At 42.9% G+C, this 16,191-nt stretch overlaps 2 protein-coding genes across 5 annotated transcripts in view; one reads left to right on the top strand and one right to left on the bottom strand.

The window, feature by feature from the left end:
* Positions 1 to 16,191, top strand: part of xylb (xylulokinase homolog (H. influenzae)) — a 74,533-nt gene that overhangs the window by 22,626 nt on the left and 35,716 nt on the right. The window contains exon 17 of one of the 4 annotated variants that reach the window (XM_031903869.1): positions 5,379 to 5,963. The exons of the other annotated variants lie outside the window; for them this stretch is intronic. Coding sequence (XP_031759729.1) covers positions 5,379 to 5,389 — 11 coding nt within the window. The 3' untranslated portion in view covers positions 5,390 to 5,963. Of the gene's footprint in view, positions 1 to 5,378; positions 5,964 to 16,191 lie in introns of those variants that run through there. 4 annotated transcript variants of the gene reach the window in all.
* LOC101730707 lies at positions 11,292 to 15,649 on the bottom strand. Its single transcript, XM_004915506.4, has 2 exons — positions 14,308 to 15,649; positions 11,292 to 13,200 (listed from the first exon to the last, which is right to left on the bottom strand). The coding sequence occupies exons 1-2, from the start codon at positions 14,818 to 14,820 to the stop codon at positions 11,914 to 11,916; spliced, it is 1,800 nt and encodes a 599-aa protein (XP_004915563.1). The 5' UTR covers positions 14,821 to 15,649; the 3' UTR covers positions 11,292 to 11,913.

Genomic DNA, 16,191 nt, shown 5'->3' with positions numbered 1-16,191 from the left:
GGTGCCATTGCTTTAACTGTGTCCGTATAGAGTTCACTTGCCACTATAAATGTGGAGCTTTATAATGTGATCCCCATAGGACTGTGTGTGTAGTAGTGCGTGCAAGTAGGCAGTTCTATTGTCTGCTATTGCCTGAAAGGGTCGGACTGATTCAGCGCCACTAGAGGGCACTAGACTACTAGTAATTGTACAACAAGCGCTGCAGGTAGAGCCAATTCCTTTATTTGCAAATGTTTCCCCATATTAAGTAGCAGCCCCTCTTCCTCCCAAATTCCCTCAGTGTCTCCTCATTTCACATTCCCTCTATTCCCCTGTCTCGCTTCTCCCATCCAAACGATGTTCCTGGCAGCACATTTCCATGGCTGAAACTTGACAGGTCCCTTCTAATTTCTCTGTATTATTAGGCAGGTTAAGCCACACAACCAGGCTCCTGCATGTTAATAAGGAGGCAGCTAATTGGCTGTACAAACACTGCCCGCTTGGCTTCTCCTTTGCCTATAAAAAATTTACTAAGGAAATGATAAGAGCGGCGAGGTTCCTGCCAAACTCCTCTTTGTTGGTTTTAGGAGAAAGCCATGAAAGAACTGGTATTTCAATATTTACTAAGTTGCATAAAATGATTATGTTTATAACGGGCTATGATTTTCAGTACTTAACAGAACATAACAATTGACAAACTGATACAGTAGGTAATGAGGGCTCTACCCCCAAGGCTTACACTCTAAGGGATGTGGCTAAGTGAGAGTGGGCCGTCGGGACACCGGGAAAAAACCTGGTGGGCTCCGGTTACCCAGACCTGATCCCAACCTGCCCTCCCCTGCCAGGCCCGGACTGGCAATCTGTGGGTTCTGGCAAATGCCAGAGGGGCTGCTGTAAGATGCCATAGACAGCCACTGTTTATTGGGCTGGGGGGGGGCTGTTTGTGCCTCTGGGTACTGGGAATGCCAGGGGGGCTGTAAGGTGCCATAGACAGTCACTATTTATTGGGCTGGGGGGCTGTTTGTGCCTCTGGGTACTGGGAATGCCAGGGGGGCTGTAAGGTGCCATAGACAGTCACTATTTATTGGGCTGGGGTGGGGGGCTGTTTGTGCCTCTGGGTACTGGGAATGCCAGGGGGGCTGTAAGGTGCCATAGACAGTCACTATTTATTGGGCTGGGGGGCTGTTTGTGCCTCTGGGTACTGGGAATGCCAGGGCTTATTATCAATCCCAGTTCAGACCTTCCTACTAGTGATGTGCGGGCCTGCCTGATACCCACAAGTCGGGTGGGGTTCCATCCAACCTTGGCATGTCACCTGTGGGTTGCAGGCGGGTTTGGGTGGAGTGGGTCCTGTGCCCGAGACCTAACACTGCCGGCTTTCCAGTTCTGGCTTGGGAATTTATAGGCGGGCACCCGTCACGCCCGCTTCTTTTGTGACGTCATTGCAGGGCAGGTCAGGTGATGTAATATGTGATGTAAAAAGCCTGATATTGCGGGAACTGAGGACTTTTGTATGAGCATGGGAGCCGGTAGAAGTTAATAGGTTAGAGCAGGGGCCCCCAACCCATGAACCGCACTAAAATGAAAAAAATGTTCCTGGGTGTTGCCAAATAAGCATTGTGATTGGCTGTTTGGTAGCCCCATGTTCCCTGTCAGCCTGAAGCAGGCTCTGCTTGGCATAAACTAGTCTTTTTATCCCTCCAAACCTGGAATTTAGAATTAAGCACCTGCTTTAAGGCCAAGAGGACTTGGGGGAAGACCAGATAATCTAGATAGAAAGAAAGGCTAGAAATTATTTCTAGCCTTGGGGAATTAGAGACCAAATATTTGGCAGCTCTCCCTGGACAGTTCAATAACACCTCAAAGCTCCAATCATGCTAATACAATCAGCGCCTCACCAGATCCCTGACCCCACGCTGGGTATGATAAACTGATTATACTGATTGGAGCAACATGCCAGGATAGTTAATTCCAGGAATATGTTTGTACAAGTCGTTGTGAATTGAGAAAGCCAATCGGATGGCTGACAAAACGTGTTCATGTGACTTATTACTATAGATATACCATGGCCTGGATGAATGAGAAGCTTCACAAACATTGGGGAAGGTCAAACCACTGTAGGAATGGGCAAAACATTTGGAAAGAAGAAATCTAGTCCTTCCCAAAACCTTAACGATATATCTAGCAACACAATACTGATTATAAAAATAGCTGCCCCACCTTTTCTACCCATTAAAGGAGAACTAAAGCTTAGAAATTGGTGGAGAAATCTTGTACATTATGTTTTGGGCTTCTGCATACCGCCCAAACAATGGGAAAAAAGAAATGGCGTGCATAGCAAAGCAAAACTTATTTGACCACACTCATTTTTGTGACCACACCCCCTAAATACCACTCCCGTTTTACAACATACGGCAGGTTAAATAAAGGTTGAACACATTTCTGGGGGTTTTGGGGTCTTGTTTTATGTGAATTACAGTTTTGCTGAAAAAGGTGAAGTTGCCCTTAAAGCTGTGAGTCTCAGTTCCCCCAAGAGACCTGTTTAGCTTATTAGTTACAGTTGTATCTCAGTGCAGGGGTTGAGTATTCTGGGCCAAATGCTTCTTATCTAATTAAATTTGAGAAACTTTGTATCTTTTTTGGCATTAAATGCAGGAGATCAAAGGGAAATGAGGGACTTCTCATTAAGAATCCGGGACTGTGGGCTGAGCTGTTAAAATCGGCACAGTCTCGCGAAAATCTGGCCAGTTGGAAGGTATGGGCTTCTGTACCACAGCGCTTTAGCAGGGAATATCTGTGCCCCCAGTAGCCCCCCATCGTCTTTTCTGCTAAATCAGCCCCCCCTTCACATCAGCAGTACAGAGGTTCTATATGTTTATCCCTTTTTAAAGGGGCAGTGCTTCCGTTTAATAGGCAAGACAGCACTTAGGCAGTTAGGCTGCTGCCACACGTGGCGTTTTTCCGCGGTGTTTTTTCTCGGCCTAAAAACGCCGCACAAGCCACACAGCCCCTGACTATGACGTTTTTCAGCCTAGTACTGGTGACGTAAGCAAATCCCGTTTCCATGGTGCTAATAGTGCGAAATAGCAAAAAACGCCGCGTATTTCCGCTAGGTCTGGCAGCTGCCTTTGCGTATACATAGGAATAGCTTGCTGTGCAAATACTGGCGTATTTCGGCCAACGCTTGAAAAATCTAGCGTATTTCCGCATTGTGTGGTTTGCTTAGAGTCTTTTCAAGCTATTTCTATGGATAATGATATCGGGCGTTTTTCAGCCGCCGAGAGAATTAGAAAATACGCAGCGGAAAAACACCACGTGTGGCATCAGCCTTAGAAAACTCATTAAGGACATGGGGGGGGGGTATCTACATGATGAATATATTTATATATCCAACGCTTAATACTAAAACCATTAGCTTTATGGAAAGGAATATAAATGTTTTTGTGCCCCTCTCATTTGGTTTTATCCGCGGTCTGTAGTGGCGCTAGGACTTGGCCAAGGATTTAGCTGGATAGTTTAATAACTCCCCATCCATCTCTCTGTCCCTGGGACATAACGGGCCCTTAAATTACAATATATAAAAACTTCCCCGGCGCCGACTCCTTGGTGAGATCGTTCCCTATGAAAAGCCCCTTTATCACCGAAGAGTTTAAAAATGACAATTTCCGCTTTCCTTTCTTGACATGTTGATAAAGTGATGTCAAATTGCTTTCAGTGTTTAGTCAGCAGCCAATCAAATATTTTAACAGCGTTATTTTAAATTGAGCTATAAAGGCAGGTTTTTTTGTTTTTTTTTAATTCGGCAGCCACAGAGCTGAAGTTTGATTAGTGGGGCCCTTGGGATTGCAGCATGATGGGCCCCCATCTTGGCATGAATTAGGGATGTTCAACAGCATCTCCTGAACAGCCAATGGGCTTCCAGATGGACATCCCAGGCCTGGGTAATATAGGCTGAATATGATTATATTCTGAACTTATGAATTAGTTCAAACTGTGTCTATTCTAAAGCTCTGATTGGATACAGGTTGGTCTAGCCCTGTGATCATTCTAATGCTCTGATTGGATACAGGTTGGTCTAGCCCTGGGATCATTCTAATGCTCTGATTGGATACAGGTTGGTCTAGCCCTGTGATCATTCTAATGCTCTGATTGGATACAGGTTGGTCTAGCCCTGTGATCATTCTAATGTTCTGATTGGATACAGGTTGGTCTATGAATATGATCATTCTAATGCTCTGATTGGATACAGGTTGGTCTATGAATATGATCATTCTAATGCTCTGATTGGATACAGGTTGGTCTAGCCCTGTGATCATTCTAATGCTCTGATTGGATACAGGTTTGTCTAGCCCTGTGATCATTCTAATGCTCTGATTGGATACAGGTTTGTCTATGAATATGATCATTCTAATGCTCTGATTGGATACAGGTTGGTCTAGCCCTGGGATTATTCTAATGCTCTTATTGGATACAGGTTGGTCTAGCCCTGAGATCATTTTTGCTCTGATTGGATACAGGTTGGTCTAGTCATATGATTATTCTAATGCTCTGATTGGATACAGGTTGGTCTAGCCCTGTGCTCATTCTAATGCTCTGATTGGATACAGGTTGGTCTATTCTTGTGATCATTCTAATGCTCTGATTGGATACAGGTTGGTCTAGCCCTGGGATCATTCTAATGCTCTGATTGGATACAGGTTGGTCTAGCCCTGTGATCATTCTAATGTTCTGATTGGATACAGGTTGCCCTAGCCCTGTGATCATTCTAATGCTCTGATTGGATACAGGTTGGTCTAGCCCTGTGATCATTCTAATGCTCTGATTGGATACAGGTTGGTCTAGCCCTGTGATCATTCTAATGCTCTGATTGGATACAGGTTGGTCTAGCCCTGTGATCATTCTAATGCTCTGATTGGATACAGGTTGGTCTAGTCATAGTAAGTTCTACACCCAATTAAACCCAAAATATTTTCAACTTGTGGCCCTCCTCTTCTTTCATCCCCACTGATCCGGTCTCCCACCTCCAGTGTATAAAATCCACAATATCCACCTGAGAATAAAACACGTGCTGGCGCAACCACCGGCCCTGCATTTCTCTCTGAAGAGCAACATAGTAACGGCGTCATTAAGTGAGATAATAATAATGGAGATTGAATCTAATGAAGTTAATAGTGGCTCAAATAATCTCTCTCATTATTGCCGAGGTATTTGCGTGACATTTAATTGTTGAGGTTAAATTAACCAGCTCGTAAATGAGATGCAAATGGTGCGGACTCAGAACTCTTGAAGCCGTTTCTCTCTCCCACCATTGATGTTGTCTAGCGAGGCAGAACCAATTCCAATTATGTCTCATCTGTTTTGATTCTTGACTTAACATGAAATCTAAAACATTCTATTAGATAGTTTATGATCTCCAATGGCACTGACAAACAGACCATCATGGCCTACCCCTTCCTAATCACTTCTCGGTGAATAGCACTTGAACCGGCTCCGTCTCTTGCTGAAGCAATGAGAAACCCTGATTAAAGTGATACACAAAGGACAACATGAAGGACACACACAAATTGGACAATGTGCAATTTAAGGAGAGATGCAATGTGTTGTTTTTTTTTTAACAAAATGGAAAATGAAAAAGCTTATGAATAATGTATGGGCTCCAATGAATTCCAGGGGTAAAAATAATCTGGTTATTTTTGGGCGTTTTCTTGAGAGCATTCCATACGAGATCTGTCACAGAAGACATTTTATTGACCGTCTTAACCTTTCCCTTGAGGAGAGGAATATGTGCCCCTAACTGAATACAACTAGATTTTTTGGATTATATGAAGGGGCCTAATTCTGTTTGATGTTTTGATTCAAATATAATGGACTATTGCCCTGCACTGGCAAAAGTTTGGTGTTTGTTCCAGCAAGACTTCTATGGGGGCAGCCATTCAAGCTGGAAAAAAGAGAAAAGGCACAGGTTAAGGTGGCCATACACGGACCGATTTTTTACTTACAAACGACCGATTCCCGAACGATCCGATGCTATCGTTAAGTTATCGTATAGTTGGTGGTGTACGAACGATCGTCGGCCCACTAAACGAGCCGTCATTATCGTCCCCAAAATCGATCGGCCAGGTTTAAAAATTTTTGTCGTTTAACGATAAAATCTGCCAGTTGGTGTGAGTGTCAGACATTTGTCTTTCAACGATTGTTCTCTGCGCATGTCACGATTGCCAGCAACGACATCGATCGTACGTAGATGTACGATCGTAGGTATTTTACGATAATGATGCGACAAAATCTTTCCCGAATTATCGTTGCCCGTGGATGGCATATCGTATGGGAACTCGATCGCCATACGATCGTTTGTCGATATAATCGTTCATCGCACAACGAGCGAAATCGCCTCGTGTATGGCCACCTTTACATAGCAGATATTTTCTGTAGAAGACAATGGAAATCTACATGGCTTATCTGTTATCTGCTATGTAATCTGTGCCTTTTCTCATTTTTTCCAATCAAGATTAAATGAGAGACTGGAATATGAATAGAAAAGGGGCTGGATAGAAAGATAAAGAATTAATAGGAACAATTAGGGCAGTGACACATGGGGGAAATCGCGGCAACGCGTATACCATCCCACCGCCGATTTACATTCTACCTGGTGGGATGGTAGTTCGGGGAAGATTAGTCGTTCGCGACAACGGAGATTTGTCGCAGCACGACTAATCTCCCCGTGTACCCCTGCCCTAAGGGCTCTGGCACACGGGGAGATTAGTCGCCCGCAGCAAATCTCCCTTGTCACGGGCGACTAATCTCCCCGAACTACCATCCCACCGCCGGTGGGATGGTACATGCTGCGCAGGCAATTAGCCGAAATCGCGCCGCCGCGTGTGCCATCCCACCATCGCGGGCGACTAATCTCCCCGTGTGCCAGAGCCCTAAGGGTGAAGACACACAGAGCTACTAGTAGCAGCTACTAGTCACGGCTACAAAGAAAGATAATGCTGATCATTTACTGATAGTTGTCTCTACGTGTGTTTTATCAGAGCTAATTCTCAGTATTGTCTATGGCAGGGGATTTTCTGGTGTTTAGTTCTGTGACAAGTAGCTGCTACTAATTAGCTCCATGTGTCTTTACCCTAATACTACAATTGTAGCCTCAAGGAGCAATCTTTTTTTTACTTTTGGGGTCTGTGAGGGGGGAAAGCTTTAAAAGAAAAAGGTTAATAATTAAACGAAAAGTTGCTAGCGATGGGACATTCTATAACACACTAAAAGTTAACAAAAAGGTGAACCAACCCTTTAGTATCCTAGTATTGTGGTGTGCCGCATCCCTCCTCCCAGGTGAGCCAGGGATTAACTCCCTGCCCAAATATAGTACTTTTAGGCTGATGTATGAAGGAGCAGTGGAAAGCTCTTCGCATTGAATCAGTTTTCCGAAGTTGTCTGCAGGAGGAAACTTCACGTGACGTTGGAATAACAAAGCAATGCGATGGTCTTTCCACCGGCAACTCCTGTTGTTGCTGGTGGAAAAGCATTTCAGAGCGCTTAGTCACCCATGATAGCAGAGCTCCATCACGGGTGACTACATAGCTCCGTCAGACATCAGCCTTAGGAGATAGGCCAGTGAGGCCCTTGCTCTCATTCTGCACAGGGGGCCTATGCACCTGTACACATGGGATTTTTGGCTGAATGTGTAGTTATTAATTCCAACCCCTAGAGAGGCCTCAAAGGGCAGCCAACAATATGTATTTTTCTATATAATTACATAGGGTTGAAAAAAGACCAGAGTCCATCAAGTTCAACCCTTCCAAGTAAACCCACCACACACAACCCATACTTACTAATCTATACACTCACATACATAAACTATATATATGTACATTTTAATGTTAGGTGAGTAGGGATCTTGTAACATGAAACTGTTGACTTTATTTATAGCAGAAGATACACAATCCCATATGCAGTACATTGCTTAAGTCATACGTAGGGCTAGGGAACCTTTAAAAAGATTTTTCATTGTAAAACAGTGGGATGATGTGCTAAAGCTACTCCAGAGCCATAAAACTAATATGAGAACTGACTTTTTATTTACATGGCAAATAAATTCACTCTACCATTTAATTTTTTTTTTTTAGCTGTAATATTGGTGTGTAGGTGCCATCTCAGTGCATTGTGCCTGAGTCTGAGCTTTCAGCCAGCGCTACTCATTAGAACTGCTTTCAGCTAACCTGTTGTTTCTCCTACTCCCATGTAACTGGAGGAGTCCCAAGCCGGACTTGGATTTCTTACTATTGAGTGCTATTCTGATACCTACTGGGAGCTGCTATCTTGCTCCCTTCCCATTGTTCTGCTGATCGGCTGCTGGGGGGGAGGGGGGTATCACTTCAACTTGCAGCGCAGCAGTAAAGTGTGCCTGAGTCTGAGCTTTCAGAAGGAGCCAGCGCTACACATTAGAACTGCTTTCAGCAAACCTATTGTTTCTCCTACTCCCATGTAACTGGAGAAGTCCCAAGCCGGACTTGGATTTCTTACTATTGAGTGCTATTCTGATACCTACTGGGAGCTGCTATCTTGCTCCCTTCCCATTGTTCTGCTGATCGGCTGCTGGGAGTGGGGGGGGGGATATCACTCCAACTTGCAGCGCAGCAGTAAAGTGTGACTGAAGTTTATCAGAGCACAGGTCACATGGCTGTGGCACCCTGGGAAATGAATAAAAAATCTATTAGCATTTTAAAAAAAAACAGCTGTCAGGTCTGGAGGCCACAACAGGAGTATTTGGTGGGCAGATTATACAGTATATATTTTCAGTATAGAAAGAATAACAAAGATATCCAACCCAAATGGGGAATGCAGTTGCACCATAAAGCTCAAGCAAACGGTCTGTGGAATTTAAATAAGATATTGACCCGTGTGTTCAATTAAAGGGAAATATATGGGTTCTCCAAAGATCATGCTTAACCCATTGTCTATAACTGGCAGCCTTTTGGTGAATAACCAGCAGTATAAGTTAAGGCAGTTGTCAGGCTGACATTTCAGCATATAACGCTATCGACAGGACTCTCTAATTTAGTGTCATTTTGCTGTGTGTTTCGCTCACACTTTCAAATTGTCATTGGGAAGGGAGGGAAGGCATGAAAGTGTGTCGGTCAATACAAATGTTCCACTGCTGATGCACGGTGTCAGGTAAAGGAGACTGGGAGAAATTCATCATCTCTGATTAGTCCTTACGTGCGGAAACTTTATTTCCAGTGACTTCGGCTTCTCTACATTGTGTAGTTGTGATTCTCCAGGTAGAGGACATTGCCCCAGGGGTATTTAAACGGCAGAGAGGGATTTTGTGCCTTGTGGCCCCCAACACTAAAGGAATCTTTGGAAAAAATATAAAAGATTCATCAAAGTGCTGTAGGTCAACCTAAATCATCCTATCAGTGGATTGCTTTCATGTTAGTAACTACAGGTAAGGGACCTGTTATCCAGAATGCTCCAATACGGATTAATTATATCTTAGTTGGGATCAAGTACAGGTACTGTTTTATTATTACAGAGAAAAGGGAATCATTTAACCATTAAATAAACCCAATAGGGCTGTTCTGCCCCCAATAAGGGGTAATTATATCTTAGTTGGGATCAAGTACAGGTGCTGTTTTATTATTACAGAGAAAAGGGAATCATTTAACCATTAAATAAACCCAATAGGGCTGTTCTGCCCCAATAAGGGGTAATTATATCTTAGTTGGGATCAAGTACAGGTACTGTTTTATTATTACAGAGTAAATGGAATCATTTAACCATTAAATAAACCCAATAGGGCTGTTCTGCCCCCAATAAGGGGTAATTATATCTTAGTTGGGATCAAGTACAGGTACTGTTTTATTATTACAGAGAAAAGGGAATCATTTAACCATGAAATAAACCCAATAGGGCTGTTCTGCCCCCAATAAGGGGTAATTATATCTTAGTTGGGATCAAGTACAGGTACTGTTTTATTATTACAGAGTAAATGGAATCATTTAACCATTAAATAAACCCAATAGGGCGGTTCTGCCCCCAATAAGGGGTAATTATATCTTAGTTGGGATCAAGTACAGGTACTGTTTTATTATTACAGAGAAAAGGGAATCATTAAACCATTAAATAAACCCAATAGGGCTGTTCTGCCCCCAATAAGGGGTAATTATATCTTAGTTGGGATCAAGTACAGATACTGTTTTATTATTACAGAGTAAATGGAATAATTTAACCATTAAATAAACCCAATAGGGCGGTTCTGCCCCAATAAGGGGTAATTATATCTTAGTTGGGATCAAGTACAGGTACTGTTTTATTATTACAGAGAAAAGGGAATCATTTAACCATGAAATAAACCCAATAGGACTGTTCTGCCCCCAATAAGGGGTAATTATATCTTAGTTGGGATCAAGTACAGGTACTGTTTTATTATTACAGAGAAAAGGGAATCATTTAACCATTAAATAAACCCAATAGGGCTGTTCTGCCCCAATAAGGGGTAATTATATCTTAGTTGGGATCAAGTACAGGTACTGTTTTATTATTACAGAGAAAAAGAAAATTTTTAAAAATTAGAATTATTTGCTTATAATGGAGAATATGGGAGATGGCCTTTCCGTAATTTAGAAACAGACTATGATTCTGTCGTGTGCCCCTTTATAAATGAATGGGCATGCCCCTGAGAAATTGTTTGGTTTTAATTAAACCATGAGGGACTAGTTTGCCATTGGAATCTGCTTTTGTGTGCAGGTACCTTTTTGTTGCCTAGTACTGTTTGGGGGGAGTGTCCTCTCCCTAAAGGAGTAAATATTGCCCTTTTACATCCGTTCCCTTGAGCCGCCATTTAGTGATGGGCTGTGTGCTCCCTCAGAGATCAGCTGACAGGAAATAATGTAATACAATGGCACATTTTACTAAATAAAGGGTTTTACATATGGGCTGTTTTATGTGATATATTTTTATGGAGACCTACATTGCTCGAGATTTATAGTTTTCCTTATCGAGCCATAGGGCATAGCGCCCATAGAGATATAGGTGAGTGCCGAAGGTAGACAATTGCAATTAAATCTACATTTCAGCATTTTGCCACCCCTGGTAATTTGCAGGGTAATGCCACCTGGGGCAAGTTTTTCAACTCACCTCATGGCAGCCGTACCCCTGCCCCCTGAATGCTCAGAAAACAAGAATGTGTCGGAGGAAGGCTGATTAAAAAATCAAGCTACAAACTCCTTCTCCTCAGCAAATGTACCTGGAAATGCAGATTTCATATTAAAACGCATTTTAGCCAGTGGCAAAAAAAACAACAAACAAAATTAAGGTAAACTGAATCTATACTTCAGTAACAATGGAGTCATGCTTATGGATCAGTCACACATACTGAAGGACTACAGTATTTCTCCCCTCTCCCCACCTTTTGCATCCTATGTTAACTTTTCACATGAAATGCACAGATAACATTTACATTACAAATGTTTACTTCCCCTTTAGACACCCTTGTCTATTCATACCAGCTGTTGTAAAACATATAACTGTCTTACTGAGCTTAAAACTCCACTAGGTGATATTAGCCAAAAGCACAACTTACTAAGCATAATGCAATATAGCAAGGGCTGCAGTACGAGCATCAATACACTGCATTGGGGGTTACTATAAACTGCTCCATGGTTTTTACTCCCTGTCCATGTCTTTTGCTCCATAGAAGATCAGGTATTTTTTGTCTACTACACATAGTACATGTGATGTAGACTTATCTATTGTTTCTCCTTCACATATTCTCTTTTTAAGGTATTTTATATTGTGAGCAGAAGTTCTAACCTACTGGATGTGGGATTCTGGTTCTTCTGTAACCCCATTACCAGAACAATCCTCCATCCTTCTTTTCTTTCTATCGGACTCTCGTACTATCCCAGTCTCATCTCTATCTCTTTGTGATGTTTACACCTCTTCTGAAGAAAACTGTAGACATTCTTTTGCAACGTGGCTTTGTTGCTGAGCACATGAAACCGCTGCTACTCGATCCCCTTGAATAATTGTTGGTTGTTTATTAGTTTCCTGCTGTGGAGTCACACAAGTTGCACCTGTATTGTGCCATGCCTGGGGGCATCTACTGTAAGTGTGGCCTAACAGACTGCATAGGTTGCACCTAATATTATTGCAAGTCTTAGTGGCATGACCAGTTGTGTGGCACCGGGAGCACTTGGTGACTAAACATGATATACTGGGGTGCTCATCGGACCCACACTTAAAGCAATTTTTGGGCTGCCCATTGTAAAAACACATGATCCGGTCTCTCCCCAAATAAGCAGATCTAGGAATGTGCTGAATGACGTTATTTATTTGCTTGAGCCTCATTTGACATTTCCACCCACCAGTCCAAATCTTTCTCTCGTCGAGAGTTTTAGTGGGTGCGCCTATAAGGTCTCCATACCTGCTAAGCCAAACGGTCAAATCATTTACTGGAAGGGATTCGTTGCGTACCAGTATGGTTACAGTACACACCTGGGATCTAGTAATGGGTTCAGCCGAGAAGCCCAACCACGTTGCTTCATATTTGTGCTGCTCAAAAGCCTCACAAAATCTGCTAAGATCTTGAGACTCCACAAAACTGATATCGTACTCAGGGATTCTATGGGGGTGTATGACTGCATACAAGTCTGAAGGAACAAATCCCATGGCTAGGACTTTATCAATGACAGCACTTCGCTCAGGGGGGTTACCTTCCCCATTCCACCTAATGTGAGCCACGTTGCGTTTTTTCATGGTAGAGGAAGCACCTTGTGTGGCATTGGCTCTTCTACTGAAAGTCTCATGTGGGCCAAGCACCAAGGACTCTTTGGAACCCTGTGGATCCAATAAAGGAGGCTCCAAGCTAAGTCGAGGGCAGCTTTTCATATTCAGTGAATCGTCAAGAGGCCTAACGTCATTACTAAAGCCTTGATTCATGTTAGATGGCCCCCCAACTTGGGAAGGTGCAGGCAGTGTTGCTTCTGCACCTTGCTGTCCGCATATCACTGGATCTGTAGGTGTTTTACCTACACTCTCCATATGGGGTTCATCCAATATCTGAATCGCAGTTGCTTCTGAGTTTAAAGGAACCAGCAATTGGCTTTCTGAGATGATGTTCTGAACAGGAGGAGACCCATTTAGATTGGTTGCAATGGTTGTGGCAACATCGGTTCTTTTAGACTCTACTCCATTTACTTGATCCGTTTCAGAGTTTTCCTGGAGGACATAAAGGGCAAGTTAAAGAACCAAAGCAGTAAACTAAATTAAACTGTGCATCCTATGAAGGACAGCATTAGCTACAAGTAAGACTAGAAATATTTATTTTGCCATTAAAGGGGAACCATTTTTTCTTTTGCCTTTTTTCGATATATATTCATTAAAAACCTTCCATTTTAAAGTTATTTGTAATTATAATTGCTGTTGAAAGCAGCCTATTTTCTGCACTGCTGGTTCTGACAGGCAGCTGATTTAACGTGCAAGGCATAGTGGAAACTGGAGCCTTGGCTGGCCTGAGTGCTAGCTCCTGCTAATGGACATTGTTTCAAGTCAGAACCAGCAAATAACTAACACCATTGAACAGTTTTAATAATGTGAGTTTTCTATCATTATGCAAGAAAAAAAAATCCAAAACGAGGTCATTATCACACCGGTAGATTAGTAGCTGCTAGTAGATCTAATGGTTTTTTCTGGGTTAATCTATTATGCCCCTATGGGAAACAGCAGCATACATTTACCAATATGTGCTAATACCACCAAAATACCAGCCAAGCCCAGGGCTGCTATTAAAAGTTTACCAGCAATGTAGCCGCCAGTAATTTCTAATCCCCAGTTGTGTGGCCCCAAGCCCACCTACAAATTGTCAAAACCCTTGCTTCCCTCCCCCTGCGTGCCCCCAAACCCAGCCTACTTACAGCTCCTTCTATCCCTGCACCCGTAATGTCAGTGGCTCTAATTGGGGGGAAGTACTTCCTGGCTCAGCTATGTTTACCAGGGATACCTATACTGACTATAGCCCCACTGTTTCTGAACAACAACCCCCCCCCCCATCCAACCAATAACAGAAGGCTATTGGGGAAATCATGGAAGCTGCAGGTTGCACCATTGCACTTAAAGCTAAAAGCCACACCCAAATGCTATCTATGCCCTGCTGATGATGGCTTTTCAGAACTTAATTAAGTTATACATGTATAGAGACCAGCAAGCAATCCTGAAGATGAAAGGTTAACTAACCATGCAGCATGGGGATTTTAAATACCGTTAAATTAAAAGGGATGAGGTAACAGCAGTTATATATATTATACAAGGAATTATTACAATACTCACAGTGAATAGTGGCGAGGTTGGAATATGTTCATAATTACACGAAGACCCCACACTTTCCTCTTGATGGGTCTTTGATGTGAGTGAATCTTCACTCGATGACTCAAGTTGGGTCGTTGTAGGACCATCACTCTCCTCTTCCGATTTGCTGTCACAAAACCTCTTACATTGTTCAATGTCCTTCTGAAATTCCTGAAAATCATCCACTTTCCCCTCCCCGTATTTCTCTTCCAAGCCCCTCACTTGTGTCCTCAGCTGGCACAAACGGGTGGCCTTCTCCTCCAGCAACTCCTGCAGCTCGGCAATGTCCCTCCTTATCTGCTCTCTCTTCAGGCTAAAGGCTTTCTTGCACTCGGCTCTCTTTTTCTGCAGCCTCCTCCTCAGCACCACACAGTCGGCTTCCAAATTTCCAAATAGCTCAGAGAATTCCAAAATCTTCTCCTTGACGTAACTGCCACAGAACTGGGTGCTGCTACTGGCCTTAATACCTGGGCGGCACCTGTTATCCTGAGCCATTTTCTTTTTTCCAAGGTATTCCTTTCCCTTGGCCCTGGAAGGGCCTGCAGAGCTCCCTGAGGCAGGGGTAGAATTCACAGAACTGGAGTCAAGTTTTACCCAGGAGTAATAAACCCAGCAACCAATGAGACTTTTGTTTTCATTCAGTCTTGAAGTGAGAATGAATTGCTGATTGGTTGCTTTGGAGTAAAATGAAACCCCAGCAAGGTTGGGGTTTGACTACTCACACACACCTGATAGCTGTAGGTTGTTTTTATTATGCTTGTCCTCCAATAATGCATTTATTTCATTAGAGGCCTTTGCATGTGGGTGGTTGGTTGTTGCAATGAATAATCTGAGTTTGCTAGTACAGAACCCCAATTTATCCATTATGTGTGGCTATAAGCACATGGCTGACTATGCCTAGGCTTGGGGTTCCACTTTTAAATAAAGGCACTATGGCTAATTCCATGTAATAGGTTGTGTGTGTGTAGCCCTGCATATAGCATATTCAATATCTATCTTCTATTAAAGGTTATTTGGCAATCCCCTAGTTGTGTCGCACCAAGCGACTTGTAACTGACTAATGGCAGAGGAATAAAAGTAGATTCGATAGTTCCCGAATGGTGAAGTCTGCTTTATAATATGTAGAACCCGTGGCTGTAGAAAACAATGAAACCAATTTTAAGTTTTAGCGTAGCTTAGTCTAAATCTAGATTTATAACCCATGTTAATTGGCTAGGAATTCAGCTACTGAATAGGTGCATGGATAATGCCAAATGGGATGTGTTGGGAAGAGCGGTAACCTAAAAAGGAAAAGTATTCTGATCCAGAAGATCTATCCTATACCCATTGTTCTTGTAATAATGAAGTTAACAGTGAACCAAAATTCATATGTCATTTAGCTAACGAACACACTATACCATACCTAATTACCACAATAGGGCTACCGTGTAGCTTCAGTTGTACCCTCTCCTCCTTCAAACCACCCCAGAAGACATGCGCCGAAGAAGCAATGAATATTTATCATGCTGCACCAGGGATTCTCACTTAGCCATAGTAAGTAGCCTAAAAGCCTCATTTGACTATCTGAATGAGACAAAGTTTAATTAGAACTTCAGTTGCCGTTTAATAAGGAGGACTATAAAAAATCCACTATGCAGGGCAGAGATTTCTTTAGAAAGCCACATAGGGACAACTGCCCAAGGGGCTGCACAGGACAACAATTTTGGGAAGGAAAAGGGGAAAATATAAAGATGGCAACAGTAGGACAGGATGGAGGCCAGGTAAAATGGTCCACTTGTAGCCCTTCAACTGTTTTTAAACTACAGCTCCCTGCAGGCTGCCTGGAAGTCAGTTTAGCCCTAATCCCTGCCACTACTAAAGATGGCC

Source organism: Xenopus tropicalis, chromosome 6 (genome assembly GCF_000004195.4).
Source record: "Xenopus tropicalis strain Nigerian chromosome 6, UCB_Xtro_10.0, whole genome shotgun sequence".
NCBI lineage: Eukaryota > Metazoa > Chordata > Amphibia > Anura > Pipidae > Xenopus > Xenopus tropicalis.
The sequence above is the reverse complement of the archived record's forward strand: the minus strand, read 5'-3'. Positions and strand labels throughout refer to the sequence as shown.

Coding starts and splice junctions, on each gene's coding strand:
- LOC101730707 (XM_004915506.4), bottom strand. CDS start 14,820: ATGGCTCAGGATAACAGGTGCCGCCCAGGTATTAAGGCCAGTAGCAGC. Junction 13,201..14,307: donor CAACCTCGCCACTATTCACT/GTGAGTATTGTA, acceptor TATGTCCTCCAG/GAAAACTCTGAAACGGATCA.